We start from the raw sequence: 24,253 nt of genomic DNA, 5'->3' as shown, positions 1-24,253 counted from the left end.
CAGATCTTCATAGCTGTTCAAAAAAATATTTCACGATTCTGATTGCTGAAATGTAGTTGTGGAAGAACAAAAACAATTGCAGCTATACAGTCTTTGTCATCTGGAACACAGCATATTGTAGTAGAACACTTAAAAGAAAACCTACTTTTTCTTGCAACTGATGGTAGCACAGACACTAACGATGTGAAACTGTATCCAGTTGTCATTACTTTGTTGTTAAATAGTGAAAGATGTGCACTGCGATCAGGTTTGAATAGTAGTGAAGGAATTTTTTCTCTCTTCATTGGCGAACTACTAAGAAAAGGAATCCCCTGGCGAAATTGCATTTCATTTGCATGTGCTAATGCAAATACAGTAGTGGGACATATAAAGGGAGTTGCTGTTTTTTGAAGAAAGTTCAACCACGCATAAGAATTCAATCTTGTTCCTGCCACCAGCTTCGTTTAGCTGCACAAAAAGCTACAAAAAGCACACAATATTTTGATGCTGAAGAATTTGTAATGGATATTTTCTACTTGCTCCAAAAGAGTTCAAAAAGGCAGTCTACTTTTAAACTTTGTCAAAATACATATGGCACTAAACCCCATCAAATACTAAAGTATTGCAGAAGTATCTGCTCCGATCAATAAAAAGAGTAAATGAACAGTGGGAACCTCTTGCAAAATTTTTCAGTGAGAAAGGTTCAGAAAATGTAAAAAAAAAAAAAAAAAAAAAAAACCCTCATTTATGTAGAGTGTGCCCTATTCTAAATAATCCAGTAACTAATCCATATCTGCTTTTATTGCGTAATACCCTTTCGTTGTTTACCAAAGCAAATGTATTCCTAAGGAAAGAGGAGCCAGTAATTCACAGACTTCGTAACATCATAAATAACTTATTCACAGATTTGATTGTGAGATTTATTAATCATTCAACAGCACCTACTTCTGGTAGTTTGCCGGAATTGAAATTTCAAAAAAATAATTGTCTCAAAGAGTGTAGACACTAGAAGCTACATTCATTGTACCAAGCTTGAAAACTCAGTAATTACAAGATTTTATGAAGATGTCACAGATTTTTCATCAACTCATGTAGTTATGGCAAACAAAAATTTACACTAAATGATGACTCCTTTAAAAAAACTTAGAAGTTATTGATATTGTATCCAGCAGAAGAAAATCATTGTCAGTTGTAAAGGTGAATAAACTGTTTCCTGATGTTCTGAGTGATTGCAGAAAAACCAAACATTAGAATTAAAGTTTTCAAGATTCCAGTTTGATGACTTTGGAATGGTGGAAGAACAGACAGCCAATACTGCTTGGTACAAAATATCTTCCATGTGTGAAACATCAGGCATTAAAAAGTAATCTATCACTGAGCAATTTTATGCTTGTATTTACTGCTCATTCCTCATAGTAACACTGCCTGTGAGACAGTTTTTAGTATTGTTAAGAAAAACAGTACCGAATTTTGATCTAGTATGAATACAGGAATCTTGAGTAACCATGAGTAAAAAGAACCATTTATCTTCAAGAAGAGTGCATTACCAAAATAATTTTTCAAAGGATCAGTTTCAGGCTGTGAAAAGTGCAACAAGATTGTCATTCAAGAGAAAATTGTCAGTCACCAATGAAGATTCTATTTTATACAAGTAGAGGCAGAGCAAGGAAGAAGAGGCAGTGAATGAGAAAGACTTGTAAATATTTTTGTATGAAACACTGTAAACTGGTCTCTCATTTCGTGATGTAAGCGGATGGCTTTACTTTCCTTTTAATTAATAATGTGAGAGATATATGTGTATTTTTCAGTATTTGTAAATTACAGAAATATTTTTAAAGTACTTTTATATTTACTAAACTGATTTTTAGCATTTTCCACTTAACATGATTTTTAGCATTTTCCACTTAACATGATTTTTACGTTTTCGGTTGTTTTAATTGTTGGAAAAATCTTTATTTAAGGCCAGAAAGTGTCTGAAATACAGTGTTTAAAGGCCTAAGAGACAATTCTAATTTTTAAAATTTTCTAACTAAATTGCTCCAGGCAAGTGTGGGGATGGTTGCTTTGAAAGAACACGGCCGATTTCCTTCCCCATTCTTGACACAATCCGAGCTTTGGTTCCACCTTTAAATGAGCTCAATGTCAATGGGACGCTAAACTCTAATGCACTCCTGTCCACTCACCCCCCGAACCCTAAAATTTTCTGAGAGAGAGCCCGTAAACCCACTTCCATATTGCTATGTGATTACTGACAGCTGCTTCTCAAGGGTGGCAGCTATGGTAATATGTAACACCACAATGAGTAACCATTTGTTGCGTACAGGGCCCAGCAAAAGTAATAGTAAACATGTTAGCATAAGAATGTCATGCATCCCTGCTTGCCACCCCCAAAACCATTTGCTGTGATACTACTACAGAAATCAAATGAAGATTGGAAAGCAAGTCTGAAAGTATCACAATAATTTATATCACCAATGTCTCATAGTCACATATTCATCAAGTGTGTAAGTGTGTAAGGGGCATCCAAAAAGAAACGAGCCGGAGGCATAATTACAGAAACCAGTACCTGTATGTTAGAAGTATTGACCCTGGCTGTTGAGACACTTGTCCCACTGTGGCACAATGCAGTTAATGGCTGTCTCATAAAATTCCCGGGGCTGCGATGTTAACCAGTGCTGCACGTACAGCTGGACGCCGTCGTCAGAGGTGAATCGTTATCCCCTCAGAGCCTTTGTAAGGTGACCAAAAATGGCATAATCACAAGGGGAGAGGTCGAGACCATATGGAGGGTGGCCGAGAACCTCCCATTTGAATTTCTGCAGGAGTGCCATGACTGTGTTGGCTGTATGAGGCTTTACATTGTCGCGGAGCAGAATGATCCCACGGGTGAGATTGCCTCGTCGTTTTAATTTGATCGCTTGGCGGAGAGTGGTCAAGGTTTTTGAGCAACAATGGCATTCATTATTGTCCCCTGCTGCAGGAAGAGAATCGGAAGGGGGTCATCTTGGTCCAAGAATAATGTCAGCATAACCTTTCCTGTGCCCGTGTGGATTGCCTTGGCATTTTTTGGTGGTGGTGACCCTGGTTGCTTCCACTGGAGACTTTGTTGTTTTGAATCTAGTTCGCAGTGATGACACCATGACTCATCTCCAGCCACCACTCGTGGCAGGAACGCATTCCCTTCCCAAGTATAGCACTGCAGATGAGCAAGACAGTGGGCCATTCGACATGCTTCCTGGTGTGGTTGAAGACTGTGGGGCACCCATTGGACACAAACTTTGTGCAAGTGCAGTCATTCCTTCATGATGGTGTGAACACTTCTGACGCTCAGTCCGATCACGGCGGCTATGGTTTTCACTGTCACTCAACGGTCCTGGGTAATGAGCGCATCCACCAACTGGATGAAGTCATCGGCAAAGCAGTGTGGTGTCCAGACCGTGCATCATCAGCTAACGACACCCGTCCTTCCATGAAGCACTTGTGCCACGCCTTGACCCTTTCAAGGGACATGCAGTGTTTACCGTACACTTGTGACATTCGTCAATGAATGTCTGTTCTTCCTACTCCTTCCGTTGTCAGAAAACGAACAACACCTCCTTTTTCTTCTTTTTGACGCCTCCAAGTCACTGTTTGCAATGCAACTGGCAGCATTGGGCAATTGATGCATGCTGCTGCTAGCTCTGTATAATCACGTGACATGCATACGTGCTCTCTAGTGACAGGCTGTGAACTTCCACGCTCTGGTTGGAACCACAGCTCGTTACACACACCATGATATTTCCCTCCTGTCACCGGTTTGTGCATTCCAGACACCGGCTCATTTCTTTTTGAGCACCCCTTATATATTTACATACTGTACAGATTATTTTTTAAATCTTGTTGTGTCCTCTTTTTTGAAATCACTGTAAGAATGCATAGGTGCATGTTCCCTATATTACTAGTTTGGAGCAAATGAAAACATCTCCATTTCTTGTAGTATTACAAACCATGCAGACCTAGACTTTACACCAGGGGTAATCAAACTTTTTTGCCTACCCACCCATGTTTGTTCTTTGTTAGTAACAAAATTTTCTGAATGCCCACCAGTTCCACAGCAATGGTGATTTATAAAGGAGAGAAGCGACTTTATAAAATTTATAAAGCAAAGTTACAACAAGTTAAAGATGATGGTGGTGGTGATGATGATGATGATGATGATGATGATGATAATAATAATAGTGTGGAATATACCAAGGAGACTCATTAAGTCCTTTGTGGTTCTGCCTTGCTCTGAACCCACTATCCAACATGCTAAATAATGCAAATCATGGATACAATATTACTGGAACATACCCACACAAAATCACACATTTGCTATACATGGATGATCTAAAACTACTGGCAGCAACAAATCAACAACTCAACCAATTACTTAAGATAACAGAAGTATTCAGCAATGATATAAATATGGCTTTTGGAACCGACAAATGTAAGAAAAATAGCATAGTCAAGGGAAAACACACTAAACAAGAAGATTACATATTGGATAACCACAGCGACTGCATAGAAGCGATGGAAAAAACAGATGCCTATAAATATCTAGGATACAGACAAAAAATAGGAATAGATAATACAAATTTTAAAGAAGAACTAAAAGAAAAATATAGACAAAGACTAACAAAAATACTGAAAACAGAATTGACAGCAAGAAACAAGACCTACTCATTTGGAGTAGTGAAATGGAGTAACACAGACCTAGAAGCACTCAATACACTTACACGATCACAATGCCACAAATATAGAATACATCACATACTTCAGCAACAGAAAGATTCACATTAAGCAGAAAGGAAGGAGGAAGGGGATTTATCGACATAAAAAACCTACATTATGGACAGGTAGCCAATTTAAGAAAATTCTTTCTGGAAAGAGCAGAAACTAGCAAAATACACAAAGCAATCACTCATATAAAAACATCGGCTACACCACTGCAATTTCATAACCACTTCTACAACCCTTTAGATCACATAACATCAACAGATACGAAGAAAGTAAATTGGAAAAAGAAAACACTACATGGCAAGCACCCGTATCATCTAACACAGCCACACATCGATCAAGACGCATCCAACACATGGCTAAGAAAAGGCAATATATACAGTGAGACGGAAGGATTCATGATTGAAATACAGGATCAAACAATAAACACCAGATATTACAGCAAGCATATTATTAAAGATCCCAATACCACAACAGATAAATGCAGACTTTGCAAACAACAAATAGAAACAGTAGATCACATCACAAGTGGATATACAATACTAGCAAATACAGAATACCCCAGAAGACATGACAATGTAAGAAAAATAATACATCAACAGCTTGCCTTACAACATAAACTTATAAAACAACACGTTCCCACATACAAGTATGCACCACAAAATGTACTGGAACAGAACCATTATAACGGACAAAACAACACCACATAACAAACCTGACATCATACTCACCAATAAAAAGAATAAATTAACACAACTAATTGAAATATCCATACCCAATACAACAAATATACAAAAGAAAACAGGAGAAAAAATTGAAAAATACATCCAACTGGCTGAGGAAGTCAAGGATATGTGGCATCAGGATAAAGTTGACATTATACCAATTATACTATCAACTACAGGAGTCATACCACACAATATCCACCAGTACATCAATGCAATGCAGCTACATCCAAACTTATATATACAACTACAGAAACCCATAATTATTGATACATGTTCAATTACCCGAAAGTTCCTAAATGCAATATAACATATACCGTACAGTTAAAAGGAAGTCACGCTTCATCAAGGTCTGCGTCACTTTCCACTTTTGAGGTCCGCGTCACCTTCCATTTTTAACCAGACATAACGTCTGAGACAGGAAAGAGAGATGATGATGATGATTATTATTATTTGTGAAAACATATTGAAAATGTTTTGAAAAATCTACCATCTACCCTGAAAGCTGGAATGTCAACTAGTGGTTGATAGGGACCAGGTTAACTACCACAGCATTAGACAACTGACAGCAACTGCAGTAATTCTTCGGGGAAAAAAAAAATTCTTGCTGTTTTCAAAACTTGTCTTCTTCTTTAACAGGTCTCTTGCCATCAAATCCAGATGTTGAAAAATCACCAGATTTTGCTGCCATAATGAAGAATTTGATGAGCCGTATATCTGTCTCAGGCCTATCAAAAGAAAAAGAAGAAACTATCATTCAGCAACTGAAAACACTGAAGAAAAATCAGCACATTTTTTTAAAAAATCAATTTTTGTATGATACAATGAAAGTGTACTGTGCTGGAGATAATTCGGGGAAACCTTTGCTTGACAAAACTGGTGCAATTATTGCTACAGAAGAACTGCCTTCACATATCAGAATACAAAAACTTTCTCCATTAACACCTGAAGAAGTGCAGGAATTGAGATACATAGCAGCTGAGAGAATTATAGTGAGAAGTGCACACGTGAAAAATCTAATGTATGAGTCAGGTTAGTAAACAAAGTTTCATACCTTATACACAATCTTTTTCTGTTGGTTTGTGGTATAAATATCAGATTTCACCAGGACCATTTTTGGTTCCTTTTTATCAATACTTCTATATCTACACATTTACTAGTACAAGCAAGGTGTAAAGTGGTAGATTATGTAGTATAACAGTGTCATTTTTCTCGTTTCCCATTCAGCTATCTCTACAGTGGTGCATGAATAGATTTGCTGGTGGTACATGTCTGTGTAAACAGATATATTCCGTATTTTGCTAAGATGTACTTTATTCAAGATTTGTGATGAAGTATAACGTGTTTCTTAACTTTCTTTGGATTGTACACTCTTGGAATTTTAGGAGTAAATTCTTATGTGACATGCAATGTCTTTCAGCTGTCTTTGATAGGCTAAAGAAGCCTATGACAACTGCACTAATCTTCTGTTAATCCCAGTTGGTAATGCTGTCCAACTTATAACCATTATCTGGAAAATTCTTAAATGGCAATTTTGAAAGTAACATCATGTGTAGACAAATTACACATCCTAGAGATCCCTCCAGTAAATTTGTATGGCATCTGTCACACTATAAAGTGTATAGGTCGTAGTACTTTTTATTGTATCAGTATGTAATCAGACAGTGTTACCTTGTTAGTTATTTTTGTCACTCCCATTTCCAGCAGTAGGGCTGAAATGTCATCGAAACTGTCTGCTATCAGCCAAGGTCCCTGAAGGTATTTTATGTGAATCTGTCATTTTTTGATTGGTTTCCTGTGTCATCCCCTTCCCACTCTTAATCCCCACTCCTAGTGGTGCTGTAGGTGATTTATTCCTTACAACTTTCCCTTTCAAAATTGTTACCCAAATAGTATGTCAGATCCCCTCCTGTATCTGAATGATTAGGGTCACTGACATTAGTGTGGACGGTCCCCAGTTTGATTCCCAGTTCATTCTCAGATTTGTCATGTGGTAGGGAGATCACAGAATGTGTCCACTCAGCCTTCTGAGGCCAAATAAGGAGCTACTGGAATAAAGAAGCAGCTGCACTATCAGAATTCATCTTCTAGCGTTTATGGCTAAAGGGATTGATGATTTCTATAGTTGTATGACTTTGCAGATTAGTAGTAATCAGTTTCATTTGCTGGCAATAAGACATCAAAACTACCCATTGGAGGTAGGACGGAGAATGAACTGATTTACACGTACTTTTTGCATAAAAACTTTTGTAATAACCACCTTCTCTTCTTATATGTTCGAAGGCACGAAAGCACAGCTACAGATGTTTTTTTATGTGTACAAACAGACTACGCTACAAAATAGTGCAAGTACTGACAAGAAAACTATTAACTGACTGATCAGGATCAGCTCTCTTCAATTCCTCAATATTCAGGTTTTAGCAAGGATCACTAGCCTTTTTATGATCCCTGAGAAAAGATTAAAAAGTCAATTTGACACTACTGATCGCTGCTCTGTAGCAAGATGGGTGCACTCTAATAAAAGAGGAAATTTTGCACAAATGTATGTTGTTCTGAGGGATGGAGGCATATGATATATTTTCTTCCTAACACAATCTGAATCTTCTGTGTGGAAGTAGTATTCTAAATTGACAGGTCTCTTATATTCCCCATCTTCAAATATTGGACTGAACACCTAGTTTTTCCACAATGTAGACTGAAGCAATTAATTAAAATTTGTACCAGCCCTGAGATTTGAACCTGGGTCTCTTGTGTACTAGGCAGTTGTGCTGTCCGTTGCAACACACTGGCACTCTGGCTAGCACAGCTGCATGGACTACCCTAGTACGTTTCCCTCCCTGAAACAAATTCCAATTCATGGATCAGCCCAATGTTATTCCCCTTATAAACTGGCATCAGTACTGCTATTAAGTATACTGGAATAGCACCTTAACAATGAATGAAATGAGATTAATTCTGCCTGTACCACCAAGCAAGGTTGCATAGTGGTTAGCACACTGGACTCGAATTTGGGAGGATGATGCTTCAGATCCGCATCCAGCCCTCCTGATTTATGTTTTCTGCAATTTCCCTAAATCGCTTCAGGCAAATGCCAGGATGATTCCTTTGAAAGGGCACAGCTCACTTCCTCGCCATCCTTCCTTGACCAATGGGATCGATGACCTCGCTGTTCGGTCCCTTCATCCTGATTTACGTTTTCTGCAATTTCCGTAAATCGCTTCAGGCAAATGCCAGGATGATTCCTTTGAAAGGGCACACCTCAGTTCCTCGCCATCCTTCCTTGACCAGTGGGATCGATGTTTGGTCCCTTCATTCAAATCATTCAACCAACCTGCCTGTACCTCAGGCATAGGTGATACGTCATCATATACAGTTGATGTTCCTGTGACATATTCAGTCTCACCTTTATCTGTGAGAATGATGTAGGCTGAAGTAAAGAACAGATGCAAGTTTTAACACTTTCTCCACCTTTATGGTGCATTGTCAGGGTAACAGCTACTTTTGGTGTCACAGAGCAAATGATACATGAAGCTAAAAAGGTTAAAGACACTAGAGGTGTAATTCCTTCTCCAGAATGCACGAGTGGCCAAAAGATGTTAATCTGAAACTGTGAATCAAGATGTAGTGATGTTTTATGAAAATGACAATTTTTCAATGCTTTGTGCAGGAAGGAAAGACTGTCTCCATCATGGTAGACAACAGTAAGGATCAAATGCAGAGAGAGACTTATCTTAGTTAATCTGGAAAAGTTGTGCAGAAAATACGACACAAAATAAGACATTCACTGTTTCTTTGTAGAAGATCAAATTATATGAAGGTTTCTTGGAACAGAGGAAAAAGATTGCACCATGCATTTCTAGTGATTGTAAAACACCTCGAATGAAGAGACTTTCAACAGATGCAAATGGGACCAATGTTGCTATAGCAGCTCGTGAAAATGCTTTGTTGGAACAGCTTCAACTGGGGCATTATGTGGCTTTCAGATACAATGAAAACTCTACATAGAACACATTTCCCTGTTATCAGATGAACATTGAGATGTTGAGATTAACAGCATATCTTCTGCTAAACCACAATTCCTTTAACGACCCAATAGGAAAGATGGTATCTGGGTTCCCTTTTCCAGTGTTATATGCAAGGTGGATGTCCCATCATTACACATTACAGTGCATAGTTGTATAAACTTTACAATAAGCTCTATGAAAAGATAGTATTTCTTACATTTAAGTCAACTTATTTAATTTCTGGAACAAGATGTCAATGAAAAAAATGTTACATGCAACATAGAAGAGTTTTAAAAATACATTTTCCTTCTTTGTATTTGAATTTTTTTGTGACACTGTTATTTGTAGAATTTTTTTGTCTGTATACCCCTGTACAAGTGTAAAAAAATTAATAATATGTTATTATTGCTTACATCTTTTCTTTTATTTCAATGAAGTTGTCTTTTTAGTTTACAGTAACAGAATTACGATATATCGTCATGTTTGTTGTCCCCCAGCTACCTCTAGTAATTCCTTAACTGATGAGACATTTAACTGTGAACTACTTTAAGAGAAATGATTGATAACTGTTTTCAGCTCCCACCTGTTTACAGTTCCGACTTACAGGTCAACCACATTTATTTTAGGTACAATTTTTCAAGGACCTACATGGTTTTTATTTACCAATTCCCTGTAGTGTTGAATGTGGATGATACATTATAAGTGGCATTTTCGTGAATAAAGTGAGATAAGATATTCTTCTTTGCACCTGTCAGATACATAAACATTTCAGCAAAATATCAAGTTGAGATTCATGTACACCCCTTGGACTTTAAAGTTCATCAAATTTGATTTTTTTTCTGATGGAGTTGTCTTTAAGCAAGGGTAAGAACTATTAATTGAAATGCCAAATGCTTTTCATTGTTATTTACGCTTAGTTCTAGGAAGAAGTGTTACAGTGCTCAAGCTGAGGTCTGTACTGTTTTCCTGTACAGAGTTATACTTTTTTTTAAGAAATCATGAATTTAAAGCACACCATGGAAAATGTATGTTGTTCAACATTTTTATAAAAAGTGTGAATGATGTATCCTACTCCTTATACATTATATCAACTTACTGGCCTACATACTAGATGCCTAAAGAATTGAGGTTTGTAGCCCAACTGATTACTAAGTAGTAGATCTCTGAAAATAGGAAACTGTTGCCTGGCTAATGACTGGGTACAGTCCCTTGATGAGCCTTCAAACTGGAATTTTTCAAAACCAATTAGAATTAGGACGGAGCTGTTTTGCAGTTTTACTGTTAAGACATGTAGGTATCGCTGTAGCAAATATGACTAAATTCTGAAATGGTCCCCTTATCATCCCCTGTGAGACTACATAAAATGACCTGTTAAAACACTATCCTTTCTGATCTGGCCATCTCATCAGACTGGCATAGATACTACAATGTGGATAGTTATAATCCTACTTCTTTCCCTTCTATTGCCACCCACTGGGAAGAGGGACAAACCATACGTCTAGAAGCAAAACATTTTATCCAGTACTTGGTATGTATTCAAGCTGATGACGATACCCTTACTGTGACAAAACAATTATTTTTTATGTAACATAAAGAAGATAAATTTGGAGAAGTTGAGTCATTGGGAAAAATGCGCAATGGATCACCATTGATTAAAACATCCTCTGCTGTGCAATCTATAGCTCTTCAGGCATGTAAACGTCTGGAGTGACATACCATTCTTCTCCACAGAAGAATTTGAATATAGTCAAAAGAATTATCTTCCACCAAGACCTTACACTCCAAAGAGATGAGGAGCTACAGACTTATTTTGAAAGGCAAGGTGTACATTGTGCCCAACAAGTCCAAGAAAAGGTCCCTAGGATAATAGAATAGATACAGGTACCTTTATTTTATCCTTTGAAGGGAATATCCTCCTGAAAAAAGTTAATCACAGTGTATTAATGTGCCTTGAAACCTTACGTCCCACTGCCCATGAGGTGCTTCCAATGCTTGTGCTTTAGTCATATGTCATTGTGCTGCATGATGGACCCAAAATGTGGTAACTGCAGACAATCATTGGAATAAAGTAGTCATTTTGAACAACCATCTTTGTCTGCTATTTGCATGGAATACCAGCCTCAAAGTTCACTGGTTTGCCCAGTTTTCAAGAAAGAAAAGAAAATACAGAACATAAATCTACTGACCACAGGTTGCATACTAAGTCACGTCTATCACTCCCATGACTACAATTGTTTCAAAATCATTTCTCCACCACCCACCTTTCTGATGGTTCCCATGGCACCATCTTTGGGAATCACATCCCGCAACTGACTGGAGGAGTGGCTTCCTCCTCTGGCATGTCTTGGTGACAAGGCTCCCCTCAGGACCTCTCTCCCTCAGATCAGGGGCCCAATGCCAGACAGTGGCTGAAAGAATTGCAACTAACAAATCCCAGGGCTGCCACTCTTCGGCTGTCCCCACACACTCTATGTATAAGCCCTCACAAGAATCCCGGCATGAAGTGCGGAAGAGGAGGAGGAGGAGGAGGAGGAGGAAGATTGTTACAAGGCTGCTCTAGTGACCCCGAAGGCACCAGATCACCCCCCCCCCCCCCCCCCCTCCTCCCATTTCTACCAGGTTCCAAATCAGTGCTCATTGATGTGGTTCCAACCTCATCTGTGACAGGCAGTGAGCTGGGGCCATGACAAGTTGTCCTGGCCCCTTCACACCTGTAATGTGATAATTCAGTGTAACTGTCATGAATATTACTGTCACCTGCCAGAATTACAGCACCTTATTTCCTCCACTTCTGCAATTTGCATTGTGTTACAAGAAGTGCACTTCACTGATGACCATTCCCCAATGCTCCATAGTTACCATTCATTATGTCAGAACCGTGCTGGCTCTGAGAGGTCGTCTGGAAGGGTCAATACATTGTTTCACACAGATGTGGTCAGTTAGTGGATTCTCATTCGTACTATGATGCAAGCTATAGTGGTGAGAGTGCAGATCACCACAGTAGTCACCATTTGCAATGTTTATATACCTCCAGGTAGACCAATTATCTTGAGTTGACAACCTTAATTCAGTTATTTCTTCCCCCCCCCCCCTCTCCTCCCTTTTTCTCCTGCTTGATGATTTCAGTGGGCACCACACCCTGTGGGATACAGTATCACTGTACTGCTTCATCTGGTAGGAGCCTTCTATTTGATTACATCATACTGACTATGATCTCTCCCTCCTCAATGATAGCACTCCTACCTTCAATGCTTTTCAGCTATTTAGCTAAAGATCTCCTCATTCAGCCACATTGCTTTACTCCATTGCTCACTACATGACTAGCTTTGTGACAGTGGCCACTTCCCAGTGATTCCGTAGCTTTCTTGCCACCATCAGATGGACTGATTACCATACTGGATCCTCAGAAAAACCAGCTGGCAATTGTAAGCCTGTGCTATTACTTTTGCCCCCCCTCTGTCAGATTACATTGACAAGGTTGTGCAAGACATCTGCAATGTCGTCACTTACACTGCTGAAATTGCTGTTCAGCTTTCCATAGATCCTCTTCTACCACCAGCCACTTCCACGGTGGACTGAGGACATAGCAATAGGCTATTCAAGATTGCAAAGAGCCCTTCAATGTTTAAAGTGACATCCTTCAAACACCAACCTTAACAGTTCTAAGTAACTTCTTTCCTAATATAGTAAGAAGGAAGGCTGGGAGTGCTACATCCGCTTGGGATGTATGCCTTTTCATGCCAGGTGTGGGTTAGACACCCAAAGTCTTCTGGGCTGCCAACAATCAACAACTTTCTAGGTCATGTCTTTCAGGTTGGTATTTGTCAGTGTGTTGGTTCTTGCTGAACATTGTGTGATCCATTTTGTGACAGCATTGGTGCCCTCACCTTATCTGGTTACATTTCTACTGCAGAAATGGCAAATTGCAGCCATCCTCTGTTTCTCAGCCCCCACCCCCCACCTTCCCCCACTATCCTCCTATCCCTGCCTAGCAAAGTTCATATAATGAACCTCTCACTGACAGGGAACTGCTGCAGGATACTATGTCTTCTCTTAGTGCAGCCCCTGACCCTGATTCAATGATTCATAATCAGATGATCCAACAACTGAATGTTACTCAAAAGCTGCATCCTCTCAGGGTCTTCAACCATATTTGGCTTGAAAGTGTCTTACATTCGGAATGCGAAATAGTATTGTCATTCTAATCCCAAAGCAAGGCAAAAACCCAATGTTTCTTGACATCCACCAAGTGATTAGCCTCACCAAAATGCACTGCAAACTGCTGAAAATGGTGATTGCCCACAGATAATGATGGATTCTGGAGTCTCGGGGCCTTTTGTTTCCCTATTAGTGTGGTTTCCAGGAAGAATGCTCCACAACCTATCATTTGGTCTAGTTGGAAACAACAATCCAACAGGCTTTTTCTAAATGCCAGCACCTCACCAAAATTTATTTTTGACTACATAGGCCATAAGACACTACTTGGTGCCATCACTTTTACTTACCATCCAAAATTGAGGCTTTCGAGGCTCCCTACCGATTTTTATTCATCAGTTTTTATCCCATCAGTTATTTTGGATCGGAGTTTGTACTTCTCTCAGCCCTTCACAGGTCCAGAAGAACAGTATTCCACAGGGCTCCATGCCAAGAGTGACATTCCTCCTCGTCACCATCAATGGGTGAGTGATCTCTGTTGAGCCACTGGTCACCCCTCTGTATGGTGCCAACTTTTGCATTTGGTACAACTCCCACTAAATATCCACAGCTGAATGCCAGCTCCAAGAGAGTCATTTGGCATCTGGGGCCTTCCAGACTTCTCCTGTATACAGTCTCCTCCCTGAAGAGGAAATCTTACTTCTTCAATTCTGGCTGCATCAACCCTTGGGCTACTATGCAGTTACCATTTGACAGTTGCTGATCATCCATCATGTACCAATCTTTTTGCGTGTTAGAGATACTGACCTTCTGATCCATCAGGTGAGTTTACCAGTTGGAATGCACCTCGCAGCCCTCTGCCCAGATCTTTGCTCCCCATTTTTTGTTCACGCCATGCTTGGTTGGTGCCAAGGGCATGAATTAGGATCGAACTATTTTGAGTTCCTAAAGTATGTTGCCAACATTAGTGTCTATTATGTTCACATCTTCAGGAGCTTCAGGGTGCTCCATTTTTTACACTGTAGGCTATAAAATCATTGAAAAGATGTGTTTTTACATCCTCTGCCAGTCAGGAACACCATTTGTATCCAGGAATACGAGGTGTTTTTACACCAGAGCTGATAGCCATTAACAGAGCCCTGTTTTGGCCATGTTTTAACATGTAGTGACTCAATGAACAGTCTTCAGGTCAATGACCGATGTTACTCTTGTCGCTTCATGGTCTCTGTTATAAGTGACCTTCTCACTAAACTTAATCATACTGACTGATTGGTTGCCTTTCTCTTAGCATCCCAAGTCATGTGGGTATTCTGAGAATGAACTGGCTGACCATTTTATTAGTGGAGTGATTACTTGACCCCCCCCCCCCCCCCCCCCCAATTTGCTTTGCTGATTGCAGTTGCAGATTTGTGGATGCAAATAGGACTTCTACTAACTTTGGAATGACATCTGGTTGTCTACTGTCTCCTCTAATAAACTCCACACTGTCAAGAAGACTAGTGCTGCATGGTGGTATTCCTTCTGTTCCTCCCAGAAGGAATTCACTGTATTTCATCTCTGTGTTGGTCGTACCAGGTTAACCCATAATTTTATTTCATGTAACGAGTCATCCTCACAGTGTAGTTTTGGAGCCATATAGGCAGTCACTCACATCCTGGTGCAATGCCCACTTCTTCTGGCCCTCCATGCTCAGCATAGCCTTCCATATTCTTTGAATCAAATGTTGAAAGATGATGTGTGGAAGCAGCTTTTATTTTCAGGCTTACGGGGTTTCAAGCTACCTTTGGATCAGGAGTGAGGTGGGTTGGGTTGGAGCTTTTGCTGCAACATGCTGGGACTGGGGGACTACTGACTGTATCTCCTTGTCCAGCTCACTCATTCATCCCTCTCTTAATATGTTTTAATTACTTTTAGATGCAGTTTGTCTCCTTTTCTGTTGCACCCTATTTTCTATATTAGAGAAAGAGATCTGCTGAATAGTGGTTGCTCTTTAACAACTTTTGAACCCTGGGTGACACGTTATCTTCTCTGGCCTGCATATCAGCCTAATACTTTTCCATAAATTCTTTATCAGCTCTGGCATCAATATTGCTTTCTATGCCTTGGTCTTCCCATACCTATGTACTTTTATCATCAGAGTACATACTTTGTGGCCATCGCTAATTCCAGATGAACTGTTGTTGGATTGAGGGGCTGATGATCTTATTGTTTAGTCTCTTAGCCCCTAATCAACCAACCATTCATTTTCATTTCTGTTTACTTATATATTTCTGACTTCAAAACTTCAGGGGAGGAGACTTGTGTAGTGTTTAGCTTTTTTAAATGGTCATCATTTCTTATGCTTGGTGTTCTGTGGGACTGAATAGGTTAGTTACAATTTAACAACAGATTGCCAAGTTGATTGCTATCCATTCAGCAGAATATTTTAATTTCGAAATTCTCTTCATCTTGCTGTGTTCCATTAACATCTCATCACCCTATTCGAAGCTGATACAGTACCGACTTGGTTCAATTGAAACTGAGAGGCAAATAACTTCCATTGCTGCCGCTTCTCAGAATTGGGATTAGGTACTACACCCTCTCCAAAAGCACAAAAATCACCGCATTATTATATAATATTAACCTAGTTCAAATTATATGTTGTGCTCTTTGCAAGACTTCAGGTGGATCTTTGCAGAAAAGCACGGCTCTGTTGCACTGATTGCAGCAGATGACCAACACTGACTTACATCAATAGTTCTTCTGCAATGCTGTGTGCAAAAAGTCCCAGTTGACATTATTTAATACCCACCTTTTGGTTATCAAGTTTTTTTTTCTGTGGATAACTTATCAGGATTGATGTGGTTACTAACAGTCTGCCCCATGATGCAGTTACATGTTTGGATTTTATGTTCATTTGAGTTTTGTGTTACTTAACTTCTTTAAATGTGATGAAGAAAGTATATGTTCCTGTTGTTCAGTTAAGTGTTATAAATACCATGGTTCGAATTGATTGATACTGTCAACCAATTGATGTTATCATAATGATATCTCAGATTTTCTATGTGCTATTAATAAATAGCCTCTTTCTGGGTGTTCTGCCAGTTTCTTTCGATTTTGTACACAATATTTTGATGACCGACCCAGCTGTCTTTGTCAAGTGCTGTGAGTTTTACTGTTGTGTGTATTTGCTGCTTGTACTCCAATCAGACTGTGAACAAGTATTGGGTTCTAGCTGCTATCTACAGCCAAGTTCAGTAACCAGGCACACTGCCCCCTTTGAGGTCCTTTTGTTTTTCAGAACTTGCACTGATATCCCATGAAACACAAATTCTCTCGACTGTTACTTAAGAGAAGAGTGTGTGGATCACTGGGTTACCATGTATGTAGAAATCCCACACACACTGACTTCTGTCTCCAGACCTTGAGCCATCATCATCTACCCGAAAGAAATTCAGTGCTAAAGACTCTGGTCCAAGAATTAAAACGACAACAGAAAGTGTGCTGAAGAAATGGATATTCAGATCATCAAATTGAATAGATGATACAGTTAAAATCGATAACACCTAAGAAAGACGTTGAGACTGAGACAGAGGAAGGAAGCCAAAAAATTGCTTATCTACCTTATGCTGCCCCAGTGCCAGGAAAGATCAGTAGGCTCCTACGGAAACATGGCATCCAGTGTATTTCATTCCATTCAACTAAGGTAAAAATATTCTTTGTAATGTCAGGTCTCCAAAAGCCAGGTGTGTAATGCATTCCATGTGAACTCGGCATGCCTTTTATGGGGCCAGGGTATCATAACAGTTGTAGAGAAATGCAAAGAACATTGGCAATGTACCCAACTAAAACAACCAGGCAAATCGGCTGTTGCTGAGCACAAAATATCAGTACGAGCTGTGGAAAGCAGATGAGTATCAAAGGGTGCAGTAGTTGTGATTGGGAATCAAACTCGGCTATAAGCAGCGGTGTGAAACCAACAATAACTAACAGTCTGGTTGGAGTCTAGGTATTGAGTACACATAACAGCAAATATCTCAGTACCTGAAAAAGATGGCTGGGTTGGTCATTGAAATATTGTGCTTAAAATGGAAACAACTTGGCAGAACACCTGGAAACGCATTGGTAATGAATAGTGTCATGTCAGTGAACCCATTATTGGAAAAAAATTATTAACCTATTTTGAGGCTTCAGAATATGGCCCAAATGATCCTAGTAAAATATGGATGATAGCTTTCTAAATATGGAACACATTATAATAACATCTTTGATGAACTTAGGAAAGACTAATGTGGAAATCCCATTAGCAACAATTTTCTGATTTGCTGTGATAGAATACTGTGTGGCGCGTGAAAGTGTCGCTTCTTAATTCTGTCGACTTCTACATATTTTATTTTCATTTTGATGAAAGTGTTCATTTCATGTAAGCAAGCTGTCTGCACACTTTCTGAACAGAATTAATATTGAAGTTTGGGTCATACTTTGCTTTTCAATTGATCTCTGCTGTTGGAGTAGCTGAATAGTGTAGTGTAATGGGTATGTGCTGAACACGAAAAGCTGATGAAGGACACACAATGCGTGAAGGACTCAGTATTGGAGAAGGATATGAATGCAACCTCACAAATTGTGAGGGTATGTGATGTTACTGCATGATTGCAAAATTGAGTTAAATTTACATAGAACTTAGCATTATGAAGCCACTTAATCAGTATAACATCACACCCCTCTGGCCTGGATGAATGCACTGACTTTTGGGAAGGAGATCATAAAGCAGTTTATCCTCTACTGAGGCTAGTGGTCCTTTATATCATGGACACTGCCACTGGAATGGAGTTGCCATCCAAACCACTCATACACTTCTATCACGGACAGATCTGGGGGCCTTGGCAACCACAGGAGTACCTCAATGTCACACAAATGGTTTTTAGAAAAGCATATTATATGCACATGAGCATTGTCATGTGGGAGAATGGAGTCACGATGGTGTTCTATGGGAGGTAGCACACGAGGAGGTGAGATGTCAGTGACTTCCCATTGTGCTGTCAGAGTTCCCTTATCACTATCAGCTGTGACCTGATAGCTCTCCACATCATGATGCCCTGAGTAACACTGCTTTGTCTTTGAATGTAATAAGATAGAATTAGTCTGTTTTCCACCATCCTAATCCTTTGGATAACAAATTTTTCTTTTAATTATTAGCCAGATAGCAGAAATACCTCGTTTACCTAAAATATGAAAATTCCAACTGGGCAGTACTTTATTAATATTCATAGTTCACTAGATTATTTTAGTGCTGCTAATCCCAGTGGCATGGTTAGCTTTGTAGAAAACATTTTCTTTTGCAGATAAGTCTGTAATTGAAGTTGTTATCATGCCCTACAATAGTGAACATATGACGAGCTTTAAACTGTTTGTTCATTTAAAAAAACCTGGCTGTTGGGGTAGCGTTAATATCTTCCCAGAAACCAGTTTAACTTTGCCAGAAACTCACTAAGAAATTATTTGTACATAGTTTTGTCACATCTGAAATAACTTTTGATATTTGAACTTTCAAGCTTTTTATTTCCCACATTCGACATTATAATTTGTGTTGCTCTTGTATTTCTAAATTGAACCTACTAATTAAGAAATTGAATAAATTAGAGAAATTAAAAACCTGGGAATTTTTACATGAAATTTGGTAAACAACTACATAGGTATGGAATGTATCAGTCAAATAGACCTTGAACTTTATTACTTTTATAAATATCTAGCATACAGTTAGACTACAATAGTGCTTTAATCAATAGAGGGACAGGACTAATAAATCTGGCCCTTAGATTGTTATAAAGTAAAATATAATTACTGATTTATTATTTATAGGACCACTGGATAGTGCCACAGCAGTCCTGGATTAACCACGAACACACACATCGGCATGTTAAGAATCTTTCATTGTGCTGTCCCTTTGTGAACGTTTTGAAGAAAATTAGTCCACAACTAGCTTTCAATATGATAACATCTACGTAACAAAGTCTGCACTTAGCTACTACCCGACTATAATCTCTGTGCCAGATCACATAATCATGGTCAATAAAATTTCATCCAAAATTACTAATTATTTTGACAACATATCAGTAACGAAGTATGGCTTAACAATAATATTAGGGAAGGAATAGATTGCTACTCACCCTAAAGATGACCCGTTGAGTTGCAGACAGGCACAACAATAGTGTGCTTTTGGCCGAAACCTTCTTGTGCAAAGAAAACACACACACATTCATACAAGCATGCACACATACACACATGACCACTACCACCGGAAGCTCTGACCAGAATCCGTTTTCTAGTATTGTTGATATTCCAAGTTTCCATTGTTTGAAAGCCTGGCTTATTTATTTAATTAACTATTATGCATTGGTAACATGAACATTTCGTTATTGTCATCATGTATCAGATTCTGAACACACCGTCACCAAACTCAACAATCAGAAATTGCTTGTGGAAGTGTGCTGTAAAAATATTGCCACTGTCTAAAACCCGTTATATTCAGTCACTAACTTGATTTACTGATGATAATATCTAGCAGGAAATCGAACTGCTCAAATGAGTATTACTGGCAAAATTCATGTTAACAAACTGCTGATTGCATGGAAAAAATATAGTTAGACCTGGTCATTGCTAGAATGTAATTTAACCTGAATAAATCTGGAAGTGTATCAAACTGAATTCAGTGGTGTTGCATCTGTTGTTGAACTGTGAGACCACCAACTAAAACAATATCAGGATACGATATTTCAGTGTTGCATATGCTACTGATGATTTACAATGACATAATCAGGTTAGCAGCATTATAACCTTTCCAAAACAGTGGAAGAATAGCACCTCTCCCTAGGTTGTCATCATACTTGCTGACAATGGTCATCTGGGATGGTGGTGAGCTTTGACATCCCTAAACACAATGCAACACCATCAGCAGTCCACACTTCCTGGCCAGGGTTGGTGTGAATGGTAGCCTATGTATGGAATGGTAATTCCCTAGTCTGTTTGCCGGTAATCTCTGACAAAAGATGTAAGATTAAACAATGTTGTAAGAGGACCATTGCTTGTTCTCAGATGGCAAGTGTATACCTGAAGGCTTTACAGTGTGCCTGATGCACAATAAGGTGGTACTCCATTATGGTGATCAGTTGTGGTTGACTAGAAACTTGACAAGTATGCCTGCCTTCATGGTCCCATGCAGTTCATCACCAGCTCACTGTTGGATCCAAATGGCAGCTATTCCAGCAGCCAGCCAAAAGGAGACACACAATAAGGCCCCTTTCAAATGAGGTCACTGATTCCCCAACTTCTGACCCTGTTCATGCCCATCATATTGAGGTGTTTTGTGTGTGGAAATGGTGTAAGATTTCTGGTTACCATTTCTGTTACTCATACATTCTGAACTAAGCTCTGTTGAATGATCACTGAACCAAGCCGAGTAGTTCTTCTGAGGACGACTTCATTTCCACTGAAACTATATCTGTGCTGAAAATCTGAATGTGTTAATCTAATATTTAATGTGCTATTAAATTAATGGAAAGCACTTCTTCTCATATTGATTCACTGATTACTAGGGCACAGATTTTAATGCTCTAAAAAACAGCCAAAAAAGCAAGTGTTTGACTTAAAATTTATACAAACATGACCTTAAAAAATAAAATATTACTGTATAATAGTTTAATTAGAAACATTCTTGTTAATTTTTTTCGATGTACACCATCCAATACAAAGTTCGCTTTTGAATAAATTGTGAGTATAGTACTTACTTATTGCAACATTTGAAACTAACAAACAATGAAATCATGTTGTTCTTACCGCACACCGTTTGTTTAAAGTATTCCAAATTAGGAGGCGGCCAATTTGAGAAGAAGGTCTTTTGGATGAAAGCTCAAACATATACCACTCCTTTTTGTTGTGCCTAACTGTGACTCACTGTCTCCTCTATATGTTGAGTAGCTGTTTGTACTTTTAATAGTATGGTCAGTATACCAAGTTAGGCAACGCGTCCTGTCACTCTTCAATTTCTGCAGAGTTGCACTGGTCCACAGAGTGCGTTTTCAGCTTTCCATTTTCAAAGATAAATAGTTGTCACTGAGGGTAGCTTTGTACATGGAAAAGCTCCTCTCTGCATCACAGGACATCACTGGAGTGTGTTTGAAGGCAGCAAGGTCACAGAAGGCCAGCTTTGGTTCATTGTCTGCAAATGTTGTGGCATTCCCAAAAAGACTGTCGTTATAGGATGTCCAGGATTCTGCTGGAGAACACTTTGAAATTTGTTATTCACATTGTTAGCCACGTGAATATGGTCATGAGCTTAACTCATCCACTCTGCACATGTAACACAGCACCTCACAGAGTTGAGTACTAGCAGCTCTCAGTCGTGTGATGGCTTTTGACACCACTGTTGGTGTTTGTCAACACAAGTTTCCAGACATGCCATTTGTGAAGATCCTTTAATAGTTTTGATAGCACTTGATTCATTGCTGTCAAGTTTATAAAAGATTGTCTTTATTTTGTTGTAGTTTGTGTGGAGGGGCAGTGAAGGTGCTTGTTTCTTGAATTTCAGCACCTATAATGGAGCTTTGATGTAGATTTTCTTGCCAGAGCAGATTAATTTTTCTGTACCAGAGTAATTTGGTCGCACCTCTTCTGCAGGCTTGTGTAATGCATATTGAAGGCAAGTGACATACACTATATTAAGTTAGAGAATCTGAAGTCCCTTGGCTGCTTTATCAGTTTATGAAGCACCATCTGTTAGTAGTGGCTAGATGTTACCTTTGTTCACACCATCCATCCACAGTAGTGTCATGAAATTGTCAAACAAAATTGCAGTTGTCGAGTTGTTTACTCTCTCTTGAGAGCTTCACAGGCTAGGGGAAACATTTCTTTAGGCCTGTCAACTTAAAGAACACCATCATTTGCAACATAAGGTCCACCCATGTTGGTGGTTTCATCTGTGGACACCCAGATCTTTTGGTCAGCAACACTAATTCATATTTTGTTGAGCACCTCCTTGTAGCACTTGAATAAATAGTCCTTCCTCAGTGTGTGAAAAGGATACATTTCTACTCTCCATAAAGATGATACATTAAGTTACAAACAGGCATTACTTAAAGACCATCATACATATGAACTTTTGACCAAACCCTTCTCCAGAAAGGAAACACACACTCACATGCACACATGAAGGCTATCTGCAGCAGCTATGGCCAGAATGCAAGTGTTATCCATGTTTTTGTGTGTATTTATGCGTATTTTTCACTTATTTTTCTGCTGTCCAGCTTCCCTCTCATCCACATAATACCTTCTTTTGCCCATTTCGTATGTCATTTTCCATTTCCTCAATGCCATATCTGCCAGAATGAACCCCTGCTCCATTTTCCTGCACCAAATCAGAAAATTATCCCTTTCGCTGGCTAAAATCCAGTCCCATATGCAGTTGATTAAATGCTACCTAAACCATGGCATCCCCCCCACCCCCCACCCCCTTTGATTGCCTAACTGAAATAATTCCTATCGCTGGTCCCTCCCCTCCTTTCAAAGACTTCCCCTTTTGGATTCTGCCAATCCCTGTTCCTCACAAACCTAGTACTGCAAAAACACATCTCCATGGCACAGGCATCCAGAACAACTGCTGTTCCTTCTGTAAGGGACTGCTACTGTGTAATCATTAATACATACATCACATCTCTGCAACTGAATCCCTTGGACTCCAACATCTGAAGAGAATTCCAGACACCACCTCCATAAGTTATACAGGCTGCTGACATCTAGTGGCCTCCTGGAGATCCACTGTGCAGCGCATATCCTACCCACAGTGCTCCTCCTCGTCAACTACTTACACACTGCCACATCCCCCAAAGCTCCCTACAAATGCTCCACTAAATCCAGAGTGGAAACAATCCCAGAACACTGTTGTTAACCGTTGCACCAAAATCTTCAGCCCCATAGACATTTCAGGTCTATCCAAAGTCCTCACTGTCAGTCCTATAGCCAAATTTAACCATGTTGGGCTTTTCAGAGACTTACTCACATCCTCCTGTTCACTGCAGTGGAAACATTTCTTTGCCATCAATCCCTCCAGCTGAAGCCAACCTAATCCCTACATTGAAGCATCTCTCTCGCAGTTCATACCACCATCCAGCCATGATATCCTACTGTGCTCCCACAAAATCACTGCCTTGGCACCTTCCAGGAATTCCTTATCTCCAACTTGGCCTCGCCATCCTTCCAGAGTTCCCTTCTTAAGAACACCGCCTCAAAATAGATCCTGACCTAATTATCCTACCTGCAGACAAAGTTTCCACCACTGTAATTATGAATCCCAATGATTCTCTGGCAGAATGCCTCTACCAATTGTTGACTCCTCCACCTATAAGCTCTGCCAGAGTGATCCCATCCCAGTAGTCTAACATAACCACCAATCCATTTTTAAAGACTTAGGTCCCTCCCACAAACTCTTCCCTGAATCTGTTTCACTCTTGACCCTCTGAACATCCTGCAGACCCACTTTCTATTTGCTCTCCAAAATCCAAAAACTGAACAATCCTGGATGCCCCATTGTAGCTGCTTATTGTGGTTCCACTGAAAACATTTCGGCCCTTATTGACCAACGTTTCCAACTAATTGCCT

General features: G+C 39.4%; 1 protein-coding gene across 3 annotated transcripts in view; it reads left to right on the top strand.

Annotated features, from left to right (window-relative positions):
- The window catches only part of LOC126281393 (uncharacterized), a 139,720-nt gene that overhangs the window by 53,085 nt on the left and 62,382 nt on the right, over nucleotides 1-24,253 (top strand). For all 3 annotated transcript variants that reach the window (XM_049980323.1, XM_049980322.1, XM_049980321.1), the window contains one exon: nucleotides 6,102-6,494. In XM_049980323.1, the coding sequence (XP_049836280.1) occupies nucleotides 6,102-6,494 (393 nt within the window). The remainder of the gene's footprint in view (nucleotides 1-6,101; nucleotides 6,495-24,253) is intronic.

This window comes from Schistocerca gregaria, chromosome 7, assembly GCF_023897955.1.
Source record: "Schistocerca gregaria isolate iqSchGreg1 chromosome 7, iqSchGreg1.2, whole genome shotgun sequence".
NCBI classification, from domain to species: Eukaryota; Metazoa; Arthropoda; class Insecta; order Orthoptera; family Acrididae; genus Schistocerca; species Schistocerca gregaria.
This window is presented reverse-complemented; position numbering and strand designations above follow the sequence as displayed.